The following is a 19,155-nucleotide window of genomic DNA, read 5'->3' as shown; positions in this document are numbered from 1 at the left end:
GCCTGGCGCAATCTAGATGCAGCAGCAAGTCGACCCATGAGGGTACATTACCCGCAACTACTTTCTATTTTGAGCCTCCTGCACGCCTGCCGAATAGTCATTTTCTACCACACCCCTGAGCCATTGAACCTTGATTCGTCTAAGTTTGTTTAAAGTCAACCCAATCAAGGAATAAACTTTTAGCCGAGCTGTATTAGGCCTCCACCACGCGTCGTTCGACCTTCTCGCTGACTCCTCTTCAGAGTTGCCGTGACACCTCATACTTCATATTTAAGCAGGCCAAGCTGCACCGGAGCACCGCCTGGTGTCCATCGTCTCCCGTGTCTGCTTTAACGAAGTTTCTTATGGGCGTGTAGCTATACAAGAGTTTCCATGCTGCTTGTCAGGCTAAAACCGCCGTTGGGGTGCTTCTACTAATGCTACTAATACGAACCCGCCCCAACAACGCAAAGTGGACCAATTTCTTTAGTACTACATACAATTCCAAAGTCTTGCGCATATTCCACTTTTCAACCTAGAGATGGCAAATAGGAGGATTTCGACGCCATAGTTCCTGATCCTAGGTCATACGACAGAGTAAGCTCCGTATTCAGGCACTGCGAGAATTTTTTCAAATTACTACGTACGTGCTTCGCCCGGACTATCTAGGGGTCGCGAAACTCACGATCGATTCGTCCGGAGGACGGCTTGTTTTTCCTTCTTTTTTTAGGGCCTGTCTTAGTTCGATGTCCATTCTTGGGATAGGTCATAACAGCAATTGCTCTGATCATTGCTGGTAAGGATCAGTTGCCCCCTTGAAAGTTGAAACATTGAACTACAGCGTACTACATAATAATAGGATGTACGTGACAAGCTGACATCGGGTCCCAAGAGTCCCAAGAGCCAGGCACCTCCTGGTAGTCCCGCTACTTTACAAGTTACCGGTAGCCAGTACCGGTCCAGTAGTTGGAGGGAAACCTGGGTCTAGGCCCTTGGATATCCACTTTCTTGCGGAGCTCGAATTCTTCATAGCAGAGCCCTACGGGGTGGTAGGACTTCACCTCTGTTTCAAACTATCTGGGAAGTGGACTCGCCAGGATGATCAAGCACCAAACATGATGAAGATATAGAAGGAGAAATTTGTCATCCTCGTCCGCCTCGGGTAGCGACCCAGGAGAAAGGGTGATGACGACGAATAATACGTCTATTATACGGCGCATCCCACATTGTCGGTAACCCGCCAGCCCGTTCGATGGAGCCTTCCCCCCAGTCGTGGATAAGACATGAAGTATGTAGGTAGGTATGGAGTTGATAGGCACTTGCTCCCACATCCCACAGCTACGGTACGAACTGCCTACACTACCTACCTAGGTAGGTCTGCACACGACCGATGTGGCTTGAGAATAAGCTGAAGATAGCTAGCGCAAAGCCATCTTAAAGCCACGAACGTTCTATTCCTTATGTACCTAGGTTCTCGTCTGCTGATGTCTGCTGACCGCGCCTTCATGTGCCGTTGTCTGCGGCCATTCTGCGGCCAGCGGGACCTTAATTCAGGATGCGTAGCCGCGAACCGGTCTGGCTAATAAAAGATCCAAGCGAGGTCTATCCCCAGCCTGCTGGTTTCATGATTCAAAACCCGGAGATTTTGAGATTTTGGAGAACAAATCACAAAAATCTCCGACCGCAAGTTTATGCCAGGTCCAGCATTATGGCTCGGAGTCAAGATTCCAAGCTGCTTCCATGGCCTTCTTCCACCGCGCCACCACAGGTTGGCGTCGGGCTTGAGAAGGAGCATTCGCACGTGGCTTTGACATTTCGGCCTGTTGGTTCCTGGGCAGCCGGGGAGGCATGAAGGTCGCACACCTATTCGGCACATTTATTCCTGTTTGGATACCTGCCCCACCGTCCGACCACAACCAGGATACCCAGCAATGGTTCGTTATCTAAAGACATTGGCCGAATATCGTCGCCAATCGGTTATCTTCCTCACCACCACTGCTGGGTAAACTACCTAAGTACTTGGGGTCGTTTTGGATGGTCCCGAGAAGAGAGCTCAATGCCGACTATGCATCTCAACCCTGCCGCGGCTACGCAACGCCAAGATGCTATTTAGAGACAAGCCGCGTATTTGTATTTGGCTTTTGAGGCCCTGGTATCCAATTGTTTCTCGACGTCCGGATCGTGATCGTAAAGTTCCTTGTTGTACGAGATTCATCTTTATCGTGTGCAGGTGTCATCACTCAATTAGACGTTGGTCGCCTCTGGTTGGTTCACCCGCCATGCATATGGCCTAAAAGGGAAGTCCTCCAATTTTACCACAACACCAACTACCGGCTACACTAGAGCTAGTCTAACAGACTCACTCGTGCACGACCTGTTTGGGCACGAATCCAGAATAGTCACCGGTCATATTAACTATTCTAGAAACAAGTTCATATACTATAGCTCGAGGGATTGGGCTTTACCGGCTAGCCGTTAATACAACATCAGACAATCATCACCCGCCTCCCCGTAGCCAATCGAGGAACATCCAGACACGGATGAACCTGTTAAATCGGCCACCGAATTTGTGAGATCGAATACGATCATTGCCTACTATATCAGACCTGCCGTACGAATTGGTCTATAGTAAACAGGCCTTCCCGGGGTCGCAAACTCATACGAGCCTATAGCATACACCACTATGGCCCTCACTGATCGTCTCGATCCCGATATCCCCGATGATGGGAGTAGTAGTGGTGACGGTGGTAACCGTAGTAGACGAGGGAAACATGTCGTTGGGAAGAGAAAAGTAAAAGCTCCGTATCAACGCGTATACGCAACAGTGTCGACGCCATGCCAAAAGCCCACCGGCCTTGTAGGTCGATATCGTCTACCTAGGCTGGGAACCATCCCATTGGCTGTCAGGGACGTCGGTGCCCATGCTCATGTTTTTTTTTTCGTCACCGCATGTTCAGGAAAGCATCGTGGAATGGTTAATGGGTCCGGCCTAAGTATCGGTGATGAGGTCCGGTGATGAGGTCAGTGCTAAGATGAGCTTCTGAAGTTCTGAAAGCTTTCCCCGGCATGATCTTCAGATTCAGGACGAACACTCTTTTATTCGCGGGCTAATAAGTACCTAACTCTCTTTATGAAGAGGGACCCCCTCTGCAGCTCTGCAGGTAAGCAAAGCGGAACCAGACGAAGGCTCTCCAGGGTTCGTCGACTACCACGTAAGACTGGCAAGGTATGAGCTTGTCCCGTCCCGCCTAGCCTTGCCAAGACATCCAGATTCAAAGAGACGTTTCAGTGCCTGTTTGGCGTCGCTTATAGTAAATTGCAACGCCATCTACCGCTCTTTCGCATGACCACGACGTTCTGCTAGCTGCAGGTCCGCCCCGATATGGGCTGTATGGGTACAATATTTATGTGGCTGCCAGACTAGCCTCTCTCTTCCCCCCCGTCATTACATAAAGGTACACCCATTATCCTTATTTTATTTTTGTTTTCTTATTGAGGGGCTACCAGCGGATTCCCTGTCACTCCCCCACCATGGACGTCTCTCTTTTCCCTTCTATGATCCTCGTCAACCTCGCTGCCCCCACATCCAATGATCCCACGTCACACAGCCTAGTCGAAAAACCTACTATGTCTGGGGACGTCCGACCGGTAGAGCGCCGGAGGTCTGGTAAGCCTGACGTGCTTTTATTACTTGTACAGGGCCCGACCCTGCGCTTGGCTAGCTTGTCTTATATTAAAACATCCCATATTCACGTCGTTCGTTAGTTGACAGGCAAGGCTAATGGGCTGGATCTCCACTTCCTAGTTTTGGGTAACCAGGCCTGCCTTTAGCTATGTACTAGCTGACTACCTAGGTAATATTTTCTCACTATGCCTGTCATGCTAGTCATGCAGCTGGCGGTTTCCGGGCATTAGGTTGCTATTGGGTCCCTTGCCTTTAAACGGGAGCCCCAAGGAGAGAGAGAGCCAGAGTCGCGACTAAGCAGGGACTGCTCAAACGTCAAAGTATGGTTCGGTAAAATTAGAGAACCGGAACGTTGATGATGGACGCAAGCAATACATGTTGCACACCCCTGAGCCCTACCTACTAAGACGGCCAGCTACTCCGAGCCTGATCACGGGATAGTGGGAAGCTTATTGGGCAAGTATCAGCCTCGTTTGAGGAGGCGTTGGGTGTTGGACTGCTACTGCGACTTTGACTGCGACTGCGACTGCGACGCTGCTGGGCGGAACTCCTACCGGAAGATTTAGAATCAGCCTCAATTTAAGGTGACGCGGCAAGCCGTCCGCCGTATGATGTCGACGGCTTGGTGGCTTGTTCCCCATCTTACTAGCGATCCGACAGTTATTATTCGATTCTTCGGAGGCTCTTGAATCTCTTCCGGCCTCCTTCTAGACCCCTTCTTCCCCCCTTCCTTGCCTTTCGGTTCCTGAAATTTGGCGGGGCAAGCGACGGTTCACGATAGCCCAGATTTCGTGCGACGAGCCGGAAATGTGAGCTGTCACTTTTTTTTTTTAATCCTTTCCCCCCCTCTTCCCACCTTTTTTTTTTCTCCTTTGCTCCTCAAAACTCCAAACCGGCCCCTCGGTTAACGACTACCATACATACTACCATGGTATGTATTGTATCCGTATCTGGCCTATCTGTCATCTGCGAAGAACGACTATAGACTAGCCCAATTAGCAAGTGAAAGTGACCTCGGAGAAGCTGACCGACGCTTTTCTCCGTACGCAACCTGCAATAGTGCCGCGCGCATCATACCCAAACATGTGAGTTGCGGCGCGCCAGCGCACAACGACGCAACACAATCTGGTTCGTCACGGTTACGCATCCCGCCATCAGATCAGTCATGCTATGCTATGCTAGTCATCTGTCTGCGAGGAAACAAAGTGAGGCAAGAGCCCACGCGCACCCGTAACCAGCCAATACACACAGCTTAGAATTCGTTCATCATCACCACCACTAACTCACCCCCTCCCCTCCCACTATTCTACCACCTAACCCCCCGTTCATATCTTGCATCAGAAGCTCCGACTGAACCGAGAGATAGATGACGCTTTTGGGAGGAGAGGAAGGGGTCAGAAGGGCGCGGTTACGAACGTTGCAACCTCGCTTCTCTAGATGCCGGGATCGTCTAATACAGAAAGATACCTACCTACTTTCTATTACCTACATCTAGTATTCAGTACCTATCTATCTCTAACGAGCTCCTCTAATAACGCTACATACCCAACCTAGACGCATCTCCGGACGCTCGAGCTTCGCTTTTATTATCTTGTTGTGACTTGCCCTTTTATTTACAGCATCTTTTTTTCTTTTTCTTTTGTACCTTGCTTCTAGAAGAAGGGGTTTCCCAAGTGGCGTCCGATGATGCATTGATGATGGATAACGCAAGGGACCAAGACGGCACGAGCTGGTGGGCTCGCCGCGCCGCCGAGAAGGGGGTAAAAGAAAGAGCGGCGGTTATTATTACTATGGCCGGAGCAGAAAAGAAAAGAAAAAAAAAGTCTTTTCAATATTTTAATTTTTTTCCATGTCGTTCCTATTTCCTTCGCCCTACGTAAGGTACAAATAATAATCTACTCTTCCGCCGATGGCGGTGAAGGGAAAAGAAAGAGTGAGAAGGAAAAAAAAAGTGAGGCAAAACCCGGAGAAGAAAAAACACGAAGAAACATGAAGTTGGAACGGGGTATTTAATTTTCTAATGCATCGTCATCGTGATAAGTGATGTGTCAAAATGTCCGTGGGAGGAGTAGTCAGAAACGGGACACGCCGCACCCTTAGGAACTCCTCATCTCGCATCGGCGATCCGGCATCGGTTATGTGTGAGCAAATCTAAGGGTTTCGTCTTTTTTTCTCTCTCTTTTTTCTGTCTCTTTCTTTACGTCTCTCATTTTCTATGGTGAGATTTCCGATGTGAGTGGTGCCAGAAATGCCCGTAACGCGCATTGCATACCTACACCTAGGTATGTGATCAATCACCTGTCATTGCTGACATTGACATTGGACGCGCATACGCATCTGCGCATATACACACGCACACCAACTCCACGTGGGTTCCGTTCGCTTGTTACTTCTCAATCTCTCCTCTCCCCCATCTAAGGGACGGCTGATGGCTGCTTCTGCTGCAAGTGTTATTATGTTGTACTACCTACATGCGGGCGCTGTCTTATTCGGTTTGTTGGGTAACAGTACATACATAAGACCAGTACATAGAACGGCGGCCCGTCTCTTTTCTATTCTATACATACGCACGTCATGGCGCTTATCTCAGAACCATTTCCTTTCTTGACCTCTCGCCGTATGCAATGCTTGTCTTACTCGTTCGATCCCTGGTCCCATAATCCCATAATGAGCTTTTTTTCCCTCCTCCCCCTTTGCACACCGCCTAGCTGGGCGGCCGGGAAGGGGAAGGAGACGAAACATCATATTATGGACTGGCTTCCCGGTACCATATAGGCAACATCTATTAATTCGCCGGCTCCTTATCCGGATTCCGTGCCGCTCATGCAGACCGTCATCTCGTCTAGCGTCATCGTTGCTGTTGCTGCTGATGGTCAAATGGTCTTCCCGCCTTGGAAATTTTCTGACTTCAGGGGCCCGTTATTCCCGGCGCATCTGCGGCCGGAGGGAGAGCAGCCGTATTAAACGTTGCAGCAGGAGGTGGAAGAGGCTGCTCATCGATAACTGCTGGTGCTTCGGTGTCGTCACCGCGATCGACTTTCGTCGATGAAGGGTGTGGACGTTTTCGAGTCTTCATTTCGAGGACGTCGCTTTCGTTGCTAGCGTTGTCCTTCTCGACACATTCCGCCTCGGAATTTTGACGCTCCTTTTCCTGGAACGTGAAGGCGTCCGAGAGGTTTACCGCAAGGAACGTCTTGGGTAGCTTGACCCTATTGGTTATCATCGGTCAGAAATCCTCTCAGGATAACGGGGACCACCTCTTCCTTGTCGCTATTACGTCGACGACGCTACGTTATGGATACTTACTGATGAAACTTATCTCTGAGCGTTTCGATGACTTTCTTCCAGTCCGCGTGAGGTGTCAAGCTTCTCCGCGGCGCACACCCGATGCAGTGTTTACTATCCAGTTGTATGTCTAGCGGATCAAAAATGTGACAACCGGGGCTGATCGTGATACGGATGCTATAGTTAAACGTAGGCTGATCGGCGGAGGGCGCATCTACTGTTCCCTTCGTCTCCGACTCGTATAACTCGAAGCAGATCTGTGAGAGGTAATCAAGTTCGGGGATCGTCCTGCGGTTAATCTTCGTCTCAATACCACCCTCGAGGATGCAATTGAGTAACGTGTAGATGTGTGATTCCTTGGTGAAATAAAAGAATGATTTGGCATCATCAGATGCCTGCATCTCTTCGAGATCTTGGACGATCTCCTTCAGCAAGGGAAGAGAGGTCAAGAGCCCAATTTCGAGCTGCAATATAACGTCAATAAATGCCAATTCCAAATTGTACCGATATTGGGGATGAACATACTTTTTCGCTATCTGAGATGCCGTATTCTTGTGGGCAGATGAAATCGAACAGGACCTTGGCTAGCTGGTAGAGCTCCCTAAGAGGTTCGAAGCACTCATCTGTCTTCGCCTTTGTCTGATTATTCCCTTTGGGTAAGTGGAAATACTCGGCGGGCCTGTCAACTTCGTGAGGATGCTTCATCCATGATCTTCGTCGGAAAATGCGCTTAACAGCTTTCTGTGCCTCTGACTTATCGGCCCTTTCTGCCCTGTCAAGCCGCTCTGATTTGTCAAGTTTCTCCTCTGGGGAGGAGCTCAGAACTTGGCTTTTGTCAGACTTGTTATCAGCTGTTTTGACGCCGTCTTCGGATTCCTTGGGTGACGTTTTGCCTTCGCGGTTTATAGTAATACCAAATTCCTCCTCTAACATTTGTTTCGGTGGAGTAAACACCCACTCAAGGAACTGGCGGTTGTGTAGGGCGTCAAACTTCATCGTATCATACAATTCCGAAATCTTACTAGGATCGACCTTCTCGTGATCACAGAATTCCGCAAAGAGCTTCTCCCACCGCTCGCGGAATAACTCGGCATCTTCGCCGCAACACCAACGAGCCTGGATATTGTTGATGGCATTTGCTTGAGAAATCGATGATGTAATAGACGTGCTAGATCCTTCTCCGTGCGTCTTGTCCGAGTTGGGAGAATTGATTGCGTTGAGTGAGTTCACAGCGCCACTCTGCAGTTTGCTGTAATTGTAATGCATCACACGGCGATGGAAATTCATCAGCTGCACAACTCGTGTCTGCACTTCGGCAGGCTCGGGCATTCCCTCAGGCCAAGCAAATTGCGATGGTCGCTCGTTTCCCTTGCGCAATAATCCCTTCAACTTTTTCTTGACCTTGTCCATCTCATCCTTCGCCGCATTGGAATCGTCGAGCAGATCCTTGCGTATAGTAATAAAGTCTTCTGGTATGTCATTCTTGTCGATGAATGACGCTGCCCAAATCTGTGCGCTAGCTGTAACTCGCCTCTCCGAACTGCTGAAGACGTGTACTTGATCTAAAATGGCACGGTTTAGCAAGAGATAATCATTACGCATATTTTGTGCCAATTCTTGAGCTTGATAACGGGCCGAGTGAGTAGGCTCTCCTCCCCATTTGACGATGAGTTGTAACTTATCGAGAACAAAGCTGTTGTCGGCTGCGGTGAACTTTGACATTGTTACCCCTGACATTGAATCTTGGCGTCGCGGTGGGTTTCTCGGCTGAAGTTCATTGTCAGATACGAGTGCTTCCGATGTGTCAAGTTCATGTTGACCATCTTCGGCCTTTGATGGCTGCGCCGTCGGAGATTGATCCTGATTACTGTTACCTGGCTTCTCTTTAAGCGGAACGTCCTTAATCTCCGTCTCCATTTTCACCCCTTCGGTAACTTTAGGAGTTGACTCATCCGACATCTCGGCGGTTTTCTTCTTGCGAAACATCGGTTTGATTTGCACCTTGGTACCTGCCCATCCACCTTTCTTCACCAAGACGTTGCGAAGAGACCTAAGCTTATTTCGATCTTCCTCTCCCGCCTTGATAGCTAATTCGACCGCGTCGAGGACACTAGCTAAAGCTGGCTCCCCAATAAGAAGGACCTCTTCCTGATGGCCCTTCAGGAGGTCAATAAATGGCTGCGTATGAAAGGTGAACTTGTACTTCTGTTTCGGGGTGCGGTCGGCGTGTCGAATGACGGAAACCATGCCTTTGAGCTTCCACGAGTGTTTAGGTGGTGGCGGAGGCGGCGTTGGCTGTTCAACCTGTTCCTCGACCTTCTCTGCTGCCGTTGAAGGAGTAGTCGGAAGAGTCGGCGGGGCCGTAGCCGGCACGCTACTTGAAGTAGAGCCGCCAGCAAGGTATGCTATCGGGCTAATGATGCTGTTCCGCAGTCCCGCTGCGATACCCGACACCCCTGAATCAGACTTGGGTGGGACGGGGATTCCTGGGCTCTGCTCATCTTTGCTTTCTGCATTTTCCTCCGGTGAAAGCGTACCTGTAGTACTCGATATGAGCTTTGTCTGGCTCGTGTGCCTTGTACTTGTCTGCGAATCTTTCTCTTTATTAGTTAGTAGAGCTTTGGCCAATGGGTCGCCAATGTCTGATATAGTGGGTGATGGTATAGGTGGCGTTGGTCCTCCACGGCGAATCTTCTCCTTGACGAAAATATCCTTCAAAATACTCGCGCAGTGATCGTAGTACGTTTCATTGTCTTTGACGAAGCTCCAACCATTGACATCTATAACATAACTCTTGCCTCCGGCTCGAAGCAAATCAAAACCACAGACGCGTTGGCCGAATGTGTTTGCAATTTTGCTTGCAATCTCCTTCTCTTCCGGACATAACGCGGTAACATAACGGATTTCTTTACCATGGGTATTGCGCCGGACAATTCCGTCGACAACTGGCGATTTCCTTGTCTCAGCATGGCAATAATGTGGTCCGACCGTATAAGCTTTAACATCTTCGGCGTTGTCCACTTGCATGAATTTCTCATATATGAAACTGCCTTCCGGTTCAGTGATGGCGCGGGGAATAATGAGGTCCTTGATGAATTCAGAGCTCTTGTTGCCGATTTTCCTGAAGAGCTTCCGGGCGCCTCCGCCAGCCGACTTTGGAAAATAGATGATGATGTTGTGATCCTCACCGCTAGTTGGTTTCTCGACGAATGGTTTCTTCAGTAAAGTGCCGTCCACGCTCAGAATGTCTCCATCGTCAAGTAGCTCCACCTTACGAGGGATACGGTAGTTTTCTGGCCCGCTTAGCTCGAGGGCGATGCCGGTAACATCCTTTATATGCTTTGCGACATCCGAGGTTAATATACTTGGCCCACCGTCGCGATTCACCTCAACACGTTTAGGAGTTGGCACATCTATCCTATCGAGTATTCGCAAACAGAGTCGCCTGTCCCAAAGTACCTTTTGCATGGGGACATCATTTACGCAAAATGGTTTCCTAGCTTTAACATAAGCAATAGCCTTTTCTAAGGGAAACCCGTCAGAGTAGAAAGATATCAAGTAGTCGCATATAGGCCAATTCTCCACCTCTGTTTAGTCATTAGTATTTTGCTCTGTCTCTCACCGGGTCAATAGTGGGCTTGTTCACCTTCGTCTAGGATTGTCTTATCCCCAAATACTATCACGTCAAACTCGCGGTTTGAGATTAACCTGTTAAGAATATTCCTGCTCGGTTTGCTTCTGGCTTTGGCGTCCAGAGCGCAAACGCCGATGATGCCCCATGGTGCTGGCTTGACTTCTTCTTTCTCTCTGTATTGAGGAGCCCGGTCACTACTAGGACTGTGGCTACTAGCTGCAGTACTACCACTTAACCGGCGCTTTGCTCTACTTCGAGATCTCGTCACCTGGGGTCGAGGGCCCGGATTGGACGGAGGTGCAGTACTTCGCTTCACAAGCTCAAGAGGGTTGGCATGGGTCTCCCGCGAAGTAAGCTGAGGACCGCTAACGGGATTCTGAGTATTAGAGTTAGAGGACGTGGTGATTGTCACGTTGGACACGCCGGACTCAGATTGACCTGGAGACGGGCCTAAGCCTTTGCCGGAGGTCATGATGGCGGTGGGGCGATGAGCACTACCGCTGTCGGAACCGTTTGTGGACGGAGCAGAACTTGCAACGCCACGGGATGACGAGAGGGAAAATACGGAAGAGACAGAAACTCGCTTTGCTGCTTCGTAGTCGGAAGCAGAAGAAGAAGGATGGTTAACAGCAGGATCTGGCAGATGGTAGGGAGAACTTGTGTCTGGAAAAGAATGGCCGGGCACTAGTTTGGGGGTGTTATCGATATCCTCGACAGCCACGTCGTCAACACCTGCAGCCGAGGGATGAAAATCTTGACTCCAAATATCGGAACCGGATGACTCGCGTCGACTGTATGGAGAGGGTGGGAGATGGGGTAGCTTTAGTGGTCTGGCCAGAGGCATTGACAAACGTGCAGGCTCAACAGATACATCGGTAGTACCGACGGGTTCAGCATGTCGACTTTTCCCGCCCGTTATGGAACTGGCGATGCTACTAGCTAAGGATGATGAAGAGCGAGTGCGGGTTTGCGACACAGACCAAGAAGAAGAGGCCGAAAGTCTCTTGCCGGAGCTGCTGCGACCCGGGTTATTATTATTATCGGTCTCCATCCTTGTCAAAAAGACACAGGTCCACGGGTACGGGAAGCCGTTATCCGCTAAAACTTTTAAACTCTTGTACTATAGTCCGTACTCCGTCGCAGTGAGAAAGTTTTACTATATTATTTCGTCATTGGCTAAGTTCCCAAGAACCTATCAGAGCAGACAATTAAACCTTGTTTGATTTTCCCCTTTTTTTTTATCTGCAATAGCCCCCAAAATTTAGTGACGTATATACAGAGTGTTGCGTAAGAAAGTTGAGAAATTTGGGAAGTTGTTTTCGAAGCTCCTGCAGGATATGTGGTAATGTGGTTACTCACCCGCTCCTTATTAATGACGGTCTAACGCCTGCAGTCGAGGCGGACTTTGTACTTTGAAGCCAGTGGCAAATAGAATTTGTTTGCCCCCTGACTAAAAATTGTCTCCAGGTACCGGGTAGTTAATGCAGCACAACCCAATCTAAGGCATCAGCGATCGAACAAATAACGATGAAGCCGATAATTGAATTTTAATATCTTGGTATAAACGTTGTTCAGCGAGATAAACTCCAGCATTGGCTTCATCAATCCTTTTCGAAAAGAATATTGATTCGAGACCCGATTTATCTATTCATTTTTCAGTCCACCGTAATAGTTGGAAGTGGGTCGCGTATACGGGAACCAGGAACTCGACGGCTTCAAGGATATGTTATGAGAGCCTCATTGGAAGTTCATTGGAAGCGTGAAATATTTCGACAGTTGCATCTGTGACCCGTGGTCAGAAGAATACGTGGCGGGCAAACGGACCAGTAAAATTTCTAGACCGTCAAACAAAGGTCGAGGTCTCACTTTTCGGGTGGTAAGTGGTTTCCTAGAACGAAGAGCTAAAGGTGGAAACCACTAGAATAGTAGAGAGCTACTACGTGTGAGTTTTATATGAGCTATATGAGCAATTATGAGGTAGTCTTGATAACGTATTTATTCTCTGACTTCGGATCTCAAAGTTGCATCCCACATGCACATTGCAGATTACGAAAGAACATGAAGACATCAATGCTGGTCGGCATTTAAGCATAAAAACAGGTACTAAGGCATGTACCTTTATCTTATGACAACCTATCAAGCACATGCCAATGCCAATGCCTAGTGCCATCGACGTGCCTGCTATACGCTAAATGATCAGGGGCCGGCAGCCAATAGGACTACATAATTGGGATTGCGTGGTGTTCACTGGGCATGCGACCGTTGTTTGACACTACGACCGTCGTTTTCGATGTTTTCGGCAAGCAGTGAGGCGGTGAAAGCTGGAAGCAATAGCCTGGCTAGGCGCCGTTTAAGCAGAGCTGTAAATGCAATGACGACCGCATCACGTCGTATCGAAAGCGCATGTGCGCCATGCGCATTTAAGCATTCATCAAAAAGTGACCTCGGGACATCACCTGACGGAAGGAACGCTTCTCAAGGTTGTAGAATCCATCATGTGGGGTCCATGTTCACGGATGGATATAAAATTCCAGAGAGCCAACGATAACGATAAGAAATTCAGCATCAAGGTCGTTTAAGTACCTAGGTATGTATATATGATACACTCTGGCCTTCCAAAGTTTAAGCGTTTCAAGGTGTTAAAAAGCGAAATATAAATATATCTTATTAGAAAATCCAATGATCCATATTTTCTTTTTTGTTTTTTCGATCTAATATGAGAACGTTATAATATTCTTAGCAAGTATAGGTACCAAAATACCTAAATATTAAACAATGGTACATACCTACATAGTGGGGCTACACTATATGGCAGGAGTCGGCAAAAAAAAGCTTTACTTCCGTTCTCAAGAAAAAAAAGTTCCATCTACACGCAGCTTCAAGCGGAGTTGCGCTGCGATTCTCGAATGCGACAAGACCCCGACCGTCTAAGTTCGATTAATAGGGGATCTTTTGTTAACTATCCGAGGCATTTCGTATCTCAACAGAATGCCTCATTTGGAGCACGAAGGACCTTTGGTCAAGCGGCAGAAGCTCAATTCTGTTGCGAAACCTCAGCCTTCTGCGTCGCAACAGTCCAGAATCTTTGCTCCATATCGGGTATGTTTAGGTGTTAAGGTATCCAGTTCCAATTCTAATAATGAGGTGTTAGACTATCGGACTCGTCTCTCCTACCAATGTCCCCTTCACCTCCGTTCCTCTGGGGAACACCACCTTCCAGGTCACAACGTCTATAGGCCGCTCCCTCCAAACCTATGACCTTAAACGCGGCCTCAACCTTGTATTTATGACCCGACCTCAGACGCCAACCACCATAACTGCGACATGCGCCTGGAAACAGAAAGTATTTGCCGCTTGGGGCGACCCTCGCGAGGGTTCCGAGCAGGGTATTTGGATCTTCCAGAGAGGGAAGAAAGTCGGCGAGTTGCAACTCCCACCTGATCTTCATCAGCCTGTTAGACAAATTCTAGTTTTCGGCTCCTGGGTCGTTGCGTGTGGCTTGACGAGAATAGAAGTGTGGAAGTCGGCAACTCTGGAACATTATACTACCCTGTTCACGATGGCTTCTAGGAAGGGCGACAATGAACTTACTGGTGGTATATGTACCATGCCGACATACTTGAATAAGATCTTTGCCGGGCGCCGAAACGGATGGGTTGAAATCTGGAATGTTTCCACCGGCAAATTGATATATACTCTCCTACCGCCATCTCCGAAGTATGGTGCTGTCACCTGCATGCAGCCAACTCCCGCGCTTTCGTTAATGGCTATCGCATATGCGGAGGGCCCGTTGGTCATTCACAACGTGCTCACAGACAAGAAGGTGCTCGAGGTGAACGCGGGCACTGATGATGCGCCCGTGACAAGCATATCATTCCGTACAGATGGCATTGGTGCAGGTCAGGATGGGCGCAAAGATGGGGTCATGGCGACGGCGACAGAATCAAGCGGCGATGTTACGTTCTGGGACCTCAACAAGGGTGGCAGAATTATGGGCATTCTTAGAAGTGCCCACAACCCCCCGACGCAAGAGGGCGCCTCGATTCGTGGGGGTGTGAGCAAGATCGAATTCCTTGCCGGTCAACCAGTCATCGTTACTAGCGGTAGGGACAACTCATTGAAAACCTGGATATTTGACGAGACTCCTTTCTCACCCATACCACGAATCCTACATACGAGAAGCGGTCATGCGGCACCGGTCACGTGTTTGAAATTCCTGCCGTCTGATTTTGAAGGCGCTGAAGCAGGCAACAAATGGCTTCTTAGTGGTGGCAGGGACCGAAGTCTCTGGGGGTGGAGTCTTCGTCGTGATGGTCAAAGTACAGCATTGAGCCAGGGTAATATCCGTAAAAAGGCTAAGAAGTACGGAATACTTGACAGTAGCACACTAAGCCGCGGTCCGACTACCACGCTCGATGACTTAAAAGCGCCAGAGATTACCTGTATTGCATGTTCATTGAACAGAGATGGCGGGATGGGCGCCATGCCCGGAAAGCAAGTTTTGTGGCAAAAATCTCAAAATCAGAAGAAGCCCATCGACGCCGAAGTCAGTGGCATGACAGGTTGGGAGAGCGTCGTCACAGCGCATAAGAACGACTCGTTTGTACGAACCTGGTTCTGGGGTCGAAAAAGAGCAGGTAGATGGGCCTTCCAAACCGGTGACGGTGCAAACGTGTCGACGGTGGCCATGAGCCCCTGCGGGACCTTCACAGTCGTCGGATCGGTTGGTGGATCTATTGATATGTTCAACCTGCAGTCAGGATTGCACCGCCAACGATTTCCATCAAAACTTACACCAGCACAGGCGAGGCAGGTCAAAATGCAGCAACTCAGGCAGGCAGACACTGTAGTACAGCTTCAGGCTCGCTCTGCTACTGGGTTTCTACCAGGGACGGGGAAGCATACAAAAGCTGTCACGGGAATCGTTATCGATTCTATGAATAAAAACATAATAAGCTGCTCGCTAGATGGAAAGATAAAGTTCTGGGAATTCCTGACAGGAAATCTGTTGGAGGAAATCAACTGGGCGCCAATGACGGGGATCACGGGTTGCCGCTATCATGCGGCGAATGACTTGATAGCCTTCTCCTGCGATGACAATTCCGTCCGGGTCGTGGACATCGAGACAAAACAGACTATTCGTGAATTCTGGGGGTGTCAGGGTAAAATAAACGACTTCATCTTCTCTAACGATGGCCGTTGGATAGTAGCAGCTTCCCAAGACGCTATAATACGAGTATGGGACCTACCAACGGGCCATTTGATCGACGCTATTCGGTTAGAGAAACCGTGTACGGCTTTGGCCTTCTCGGCCACAGGCGAATATTTGGCTGCGGCAACTGAAGGAGAGTTGGGCGTCAGCATTTGGAACAACAAGACTCTTTTCACTCACGTGCCAACTCGACAAATATCCGAAGAGTCAATTAAACAGATATCTGGTCCGACAGCATCAGGAGAGGGAGGTCAAGGTCTGCTCGAAGCTGCGTTCGAAGAAGCAACATCTCAAGAGGCAGAGGATGACGTCGCTCCACCCAACCTGGATCAGCTTAGTGCTGATATGATGACTTTGAGTTTGGTTCCGCGAAGCAGATGGCAGACCCTTCTACACCTTGACTTGATCAAGCAGAGGAATAAACCAAAAGAAGCACCGAAAGCCCCGGAGAAGGCACCATTCTTCTTACCATCAGCAACTAATGCTGGATCATCGAATTTAGATGTGACCGAGTCGAAGACTGACCAAGACCGGAGTCAATCGAGGATTACTCGCTTTGATCACAACAGGTCGGAGCAAGCATTCGCTAGCAAACTACAGGCGGGGGCTTCTACCGACAATTGTAAGCACTACACTCTTCACCACATGAACATTCACAAACTAACCTTTGCTTATTAGTTGACGAGTTTATCGAGCACCTCAAATCTTTGTCCCCGGCGACCGCTGATTTAGAATTGCGTTCCCTGGTAGTCGGTGATAGTGACGAGTCCAATGAATTGCTCCAGTTCATTCGTGCTATGACTAGCCGCCTCGTGGCACGGCGTGACTACGAACTTACTCAGGCTTGGATGGCTGTCTTTCTTCGCCTACATTTCGATCTTATCTTGGAGAGTGATACCCTAGCGAAGGCCCTGGCGGAATGGAAGAGACACCAGGCGCAGGAATGCGACAGGCTGGACAACCTAGTTAGCTATTGCGGTGGAGTAGTGAACTTCCTCAGGAGTCCACGGACTTAAATTTAGGCTTGAGGGCATACCATATCAGATATGTAACTTCAACTATAAATGGATCCAAACATCTTGCTGCCAAACCTGTGATTCATCGACGTGGCAGTCATACCGAGTTTGAGATATCATACTCGTACCTCGACAAACAGTGTGACTCCCGAGAATGCATCGCTGAGCGATTGTCAAGTTGTACTGGAATCTCACACTTCCTTACTTCACGACTTAGCAATAGTATAAATACAAGAAAACTCGCATCCGAAAAAGGCCGAGAAGCCTGAGCAACTCATGAATCATTTCCGCTCTCAGTTTGTCGCTGGACAAACTGTTGTAGAAACTGTAAATATGGAAATTTCTCTGTTCTCTAGTTCTTACTTTCCATTAAATAGCAGCATTCTTTAAGCTTCATAGAACTTACGCTTAGTTTCCACCACCCGCTGGTAGTAGCAGCAAAGTTCAAGCCCATAAGCCACAATCCATGTTGACCATACTCCACGAGCTATAAACGCGCCCATATCTTCCAATATTTTTTTTATTTTATTTTACTCTCCATTGTCCTGTTCTACTCAAGCAGGGCCCAGAGACAAACATACCCAGTTATTCAAAGGTCTTCCTCCTACATAAACCCTATAATAGAACTCATCAAGGGACAAGAAGAGTCTTGTCCAAAGAGTCTCGAAACTTGCTTCTATTCGAAAGAACAGAACTCAGTATAAACTAACGGGAAGACCGAACGTCTCCCAGACGACCCCCCCTCACCGCGCTGTATCTAGGACATCAACCCGGCCCTTTCTTCACTACCATGGACCGCCGCAGCATGTCGCCCAACCATGGCTCAAACCCCGAGGGTTCTCCCTTCTTTAACGACGACTCGACACGGATACAACTTCCCCAGATCGTAGGATACCTCGGCGATCCCACGCCATACGGACCCGTCAACATCGCCGAGCCGATGCCAATTCGCAGCGAAGGTCTCCGCCCGATGCCCACGTTCCCCCCGATAGCCAGCCCCGAGTACAGCGATTCCAACGGTCTGAGAACCCATTTTCGAGAACAATACACTCAACTTCGGCACGCGTATCAGCTGCCATTTCGAGAGCCGTCCGTCGGAGGCCGTCGGATCAGGCCGACGCCACACCCGGATCTACTCGAGCTGTGGCACGCCCAGTCTCTCGAAGGGCCCGCCAGAGAGACGCACGATTCGTTCCCCGGACCTCTACAGCCGCGCCACATCCTCCTAGGCGAAAGACCACCGTCACACAACGACGCAGAGCCGGCTCGGAGAGAGCCATACACGCCACCGAACCGAGCTCCGGCGCCGCAACAGCAACAACAAGAACAGCTGAACCAGCAAGACAGGATGCCGCACTTTGGCCCGCTGAGCGAGGGCTACCATCTCCGGTCTCCGATCCTTGCGCCGGCTCGACGGGGGGAAGATTCGGACGAGTGGAGCGGGACGACGGCCGTCGGGTCGAACTGGTCGTGGGAGCGGAACAGGGGAGGGCAGGAGACCCTGGATCTCGGCGAGCGAGCCGGAGGAGAAGCCCAGCGCGCTGCTCCGGAAGACTTTGATACAATCACGCGCTGGCCTAGCCCCGCGTCTTTTAGGGTGGCCTCCCCGAACCCGGGCCCGAACCCCGAAGGCGAAGAAAAGTCCGGTGATAACGGCCCGCGTGCGGTTGGCGGGGATGAGCCTCAAGGGCCGGGTGCTGCGACTGATCAAGCTCGGACTACCTCCTCAGAGCAAGAGCAAGAGCAAGAGCAAGAACGAGAGCGAGGGGAAAGAGATGTCGGAACGGATCCTATTACCCGGAACCCGGGACCTGTGGATGGAGAGAACCACGGTACACCAGAACATGATGAGACAAACGTCGAGCAACCCGAGAACCGCGTCGACTCTCCTGGGCAGGCCGAAAACGTCGTTAGTCAGACGCGCATCTGGATCGAAGGGGACGTGCACATTATGTTCTCGTCCACCGACGGGTTCGAGCGGTGGCTGCAGGCGATACCGTCGACAAACATCCAGGGCAACGTATACATTCGCATGATTGGGCAAAAGCGAAAGCGGGGTGAAGATTCGGAGTCCGAAGACGAGAGCTCCGAGGACGACGACGACGACGACGATGATGATATGGACGGGTATGAAGTGACTTCTGAGGATTCGTAGGCGGAGGATTGATCCCCTGAACGTCGCTAGGTTGGTTGCTCTGCTCCTGAAAGGGGCAATAATTAAATATTATTTCTTTAATACCCGAGGAGAGCTCTGTTTCCAGTGTGGCCAAAGTAGCCTAGAAACAGATTCGAAGCCTTGTTGATGTGCTCGGAGAAATGCCGAGTGTACAATTGGTATCTATAC

At 49.7% G+C, this 19,155-nt stretch overlaps 3 protein-coding genes across 3 annotated transcripts; 2 read left to right on the top strand and 1 right to left on the bottom strand.

The window, feature by feature from the left end:
- Positions 1–6,490: 6,490 nt before the first annotated feature.
- Positions 6,491–12,034, bottom strand: F4807DRAFT_44809 (histidine phosphatase superfamily-domain-containing protein). Its single transcript, XM_047999908.1, has 4 exons — positions 10,596–12,034; positions 7,475–10,536; positions 6,971–7,413; positions 6,491–6,873 (listed from the first exon to the last, which is right to left on the bottom strand). Exons 1-4 carry the CDS (start codon positions 11,632–11,634, stop codon positions 6,573–6,575), a joined length of 4,845 nt encoding a protein of 1,614 aa, XP_047855480.1. The 5' UTR covers positions 11,635–12,034; the 3' UTR covers positions 6,491–6,572.
- A 1,421-nt stretch (positions 12,035–13,455) lies between these two features.
- Positions 13,456–17,206, top strand: F4807DRAFT_44401 (WD domain-containing protein). Its single transcript, XM_047999604.1, has 3 exons — positions 13,456–13,682; positions 13,735–16,417; positions 16,474–17,206. The coding sequence occupies exons 1-3, from the start codon at positions 13,572–13,574 to the stop codon at positions 16,809–16,811; spliced, it is 3,132 nt and encodes a 1,043-aa protein (XP_047855479.1). The 5' UTR covers positions 13,456–13,571; the 3' UTR covers positions 16,812–17,206.
- A 395-nt stretch (positions 17,207–17,601) lies between these two features.
- Positions 17,602–18,966, top strand: F4807DRAFT_459186 (uncharacterized protein; the record flags this gene model as incomplete). Its single annotated transcript, XM_048001320.1, has 1 exon — positions 17,602–18,966. The coding sequence occupies one exon, from the start codon at positions 17,602–17,604 to the stop codon at positions 18,964–18,966; it is 1,365 nt and encodes a 454-aa protein (XP_047855478.1).
- Between the last annotated feature and the right edge of the window lie 189 nt (positions 18,967–19,155).

Source organism: Annulohypoxylon truncatum (assembly GCF_022578515.1).
Source record: "Annulohypoxylon truncatum strain CBS 140777 unplaced genomic scaffold F4807scaffold_11, whole genome shotgun sequence".
Taxonomy (NCBI): domain Eukaryota; kingdom Fungi; phylum Ascomycota; class Sordariomycetes; order Xylariales; family Hypoxylaceae; genus Annulohypoxylon; species Annulohypoxylon truncatum.
This window is presented reverse-complemented; position numbering and strand designations above follow the sequence as displayed.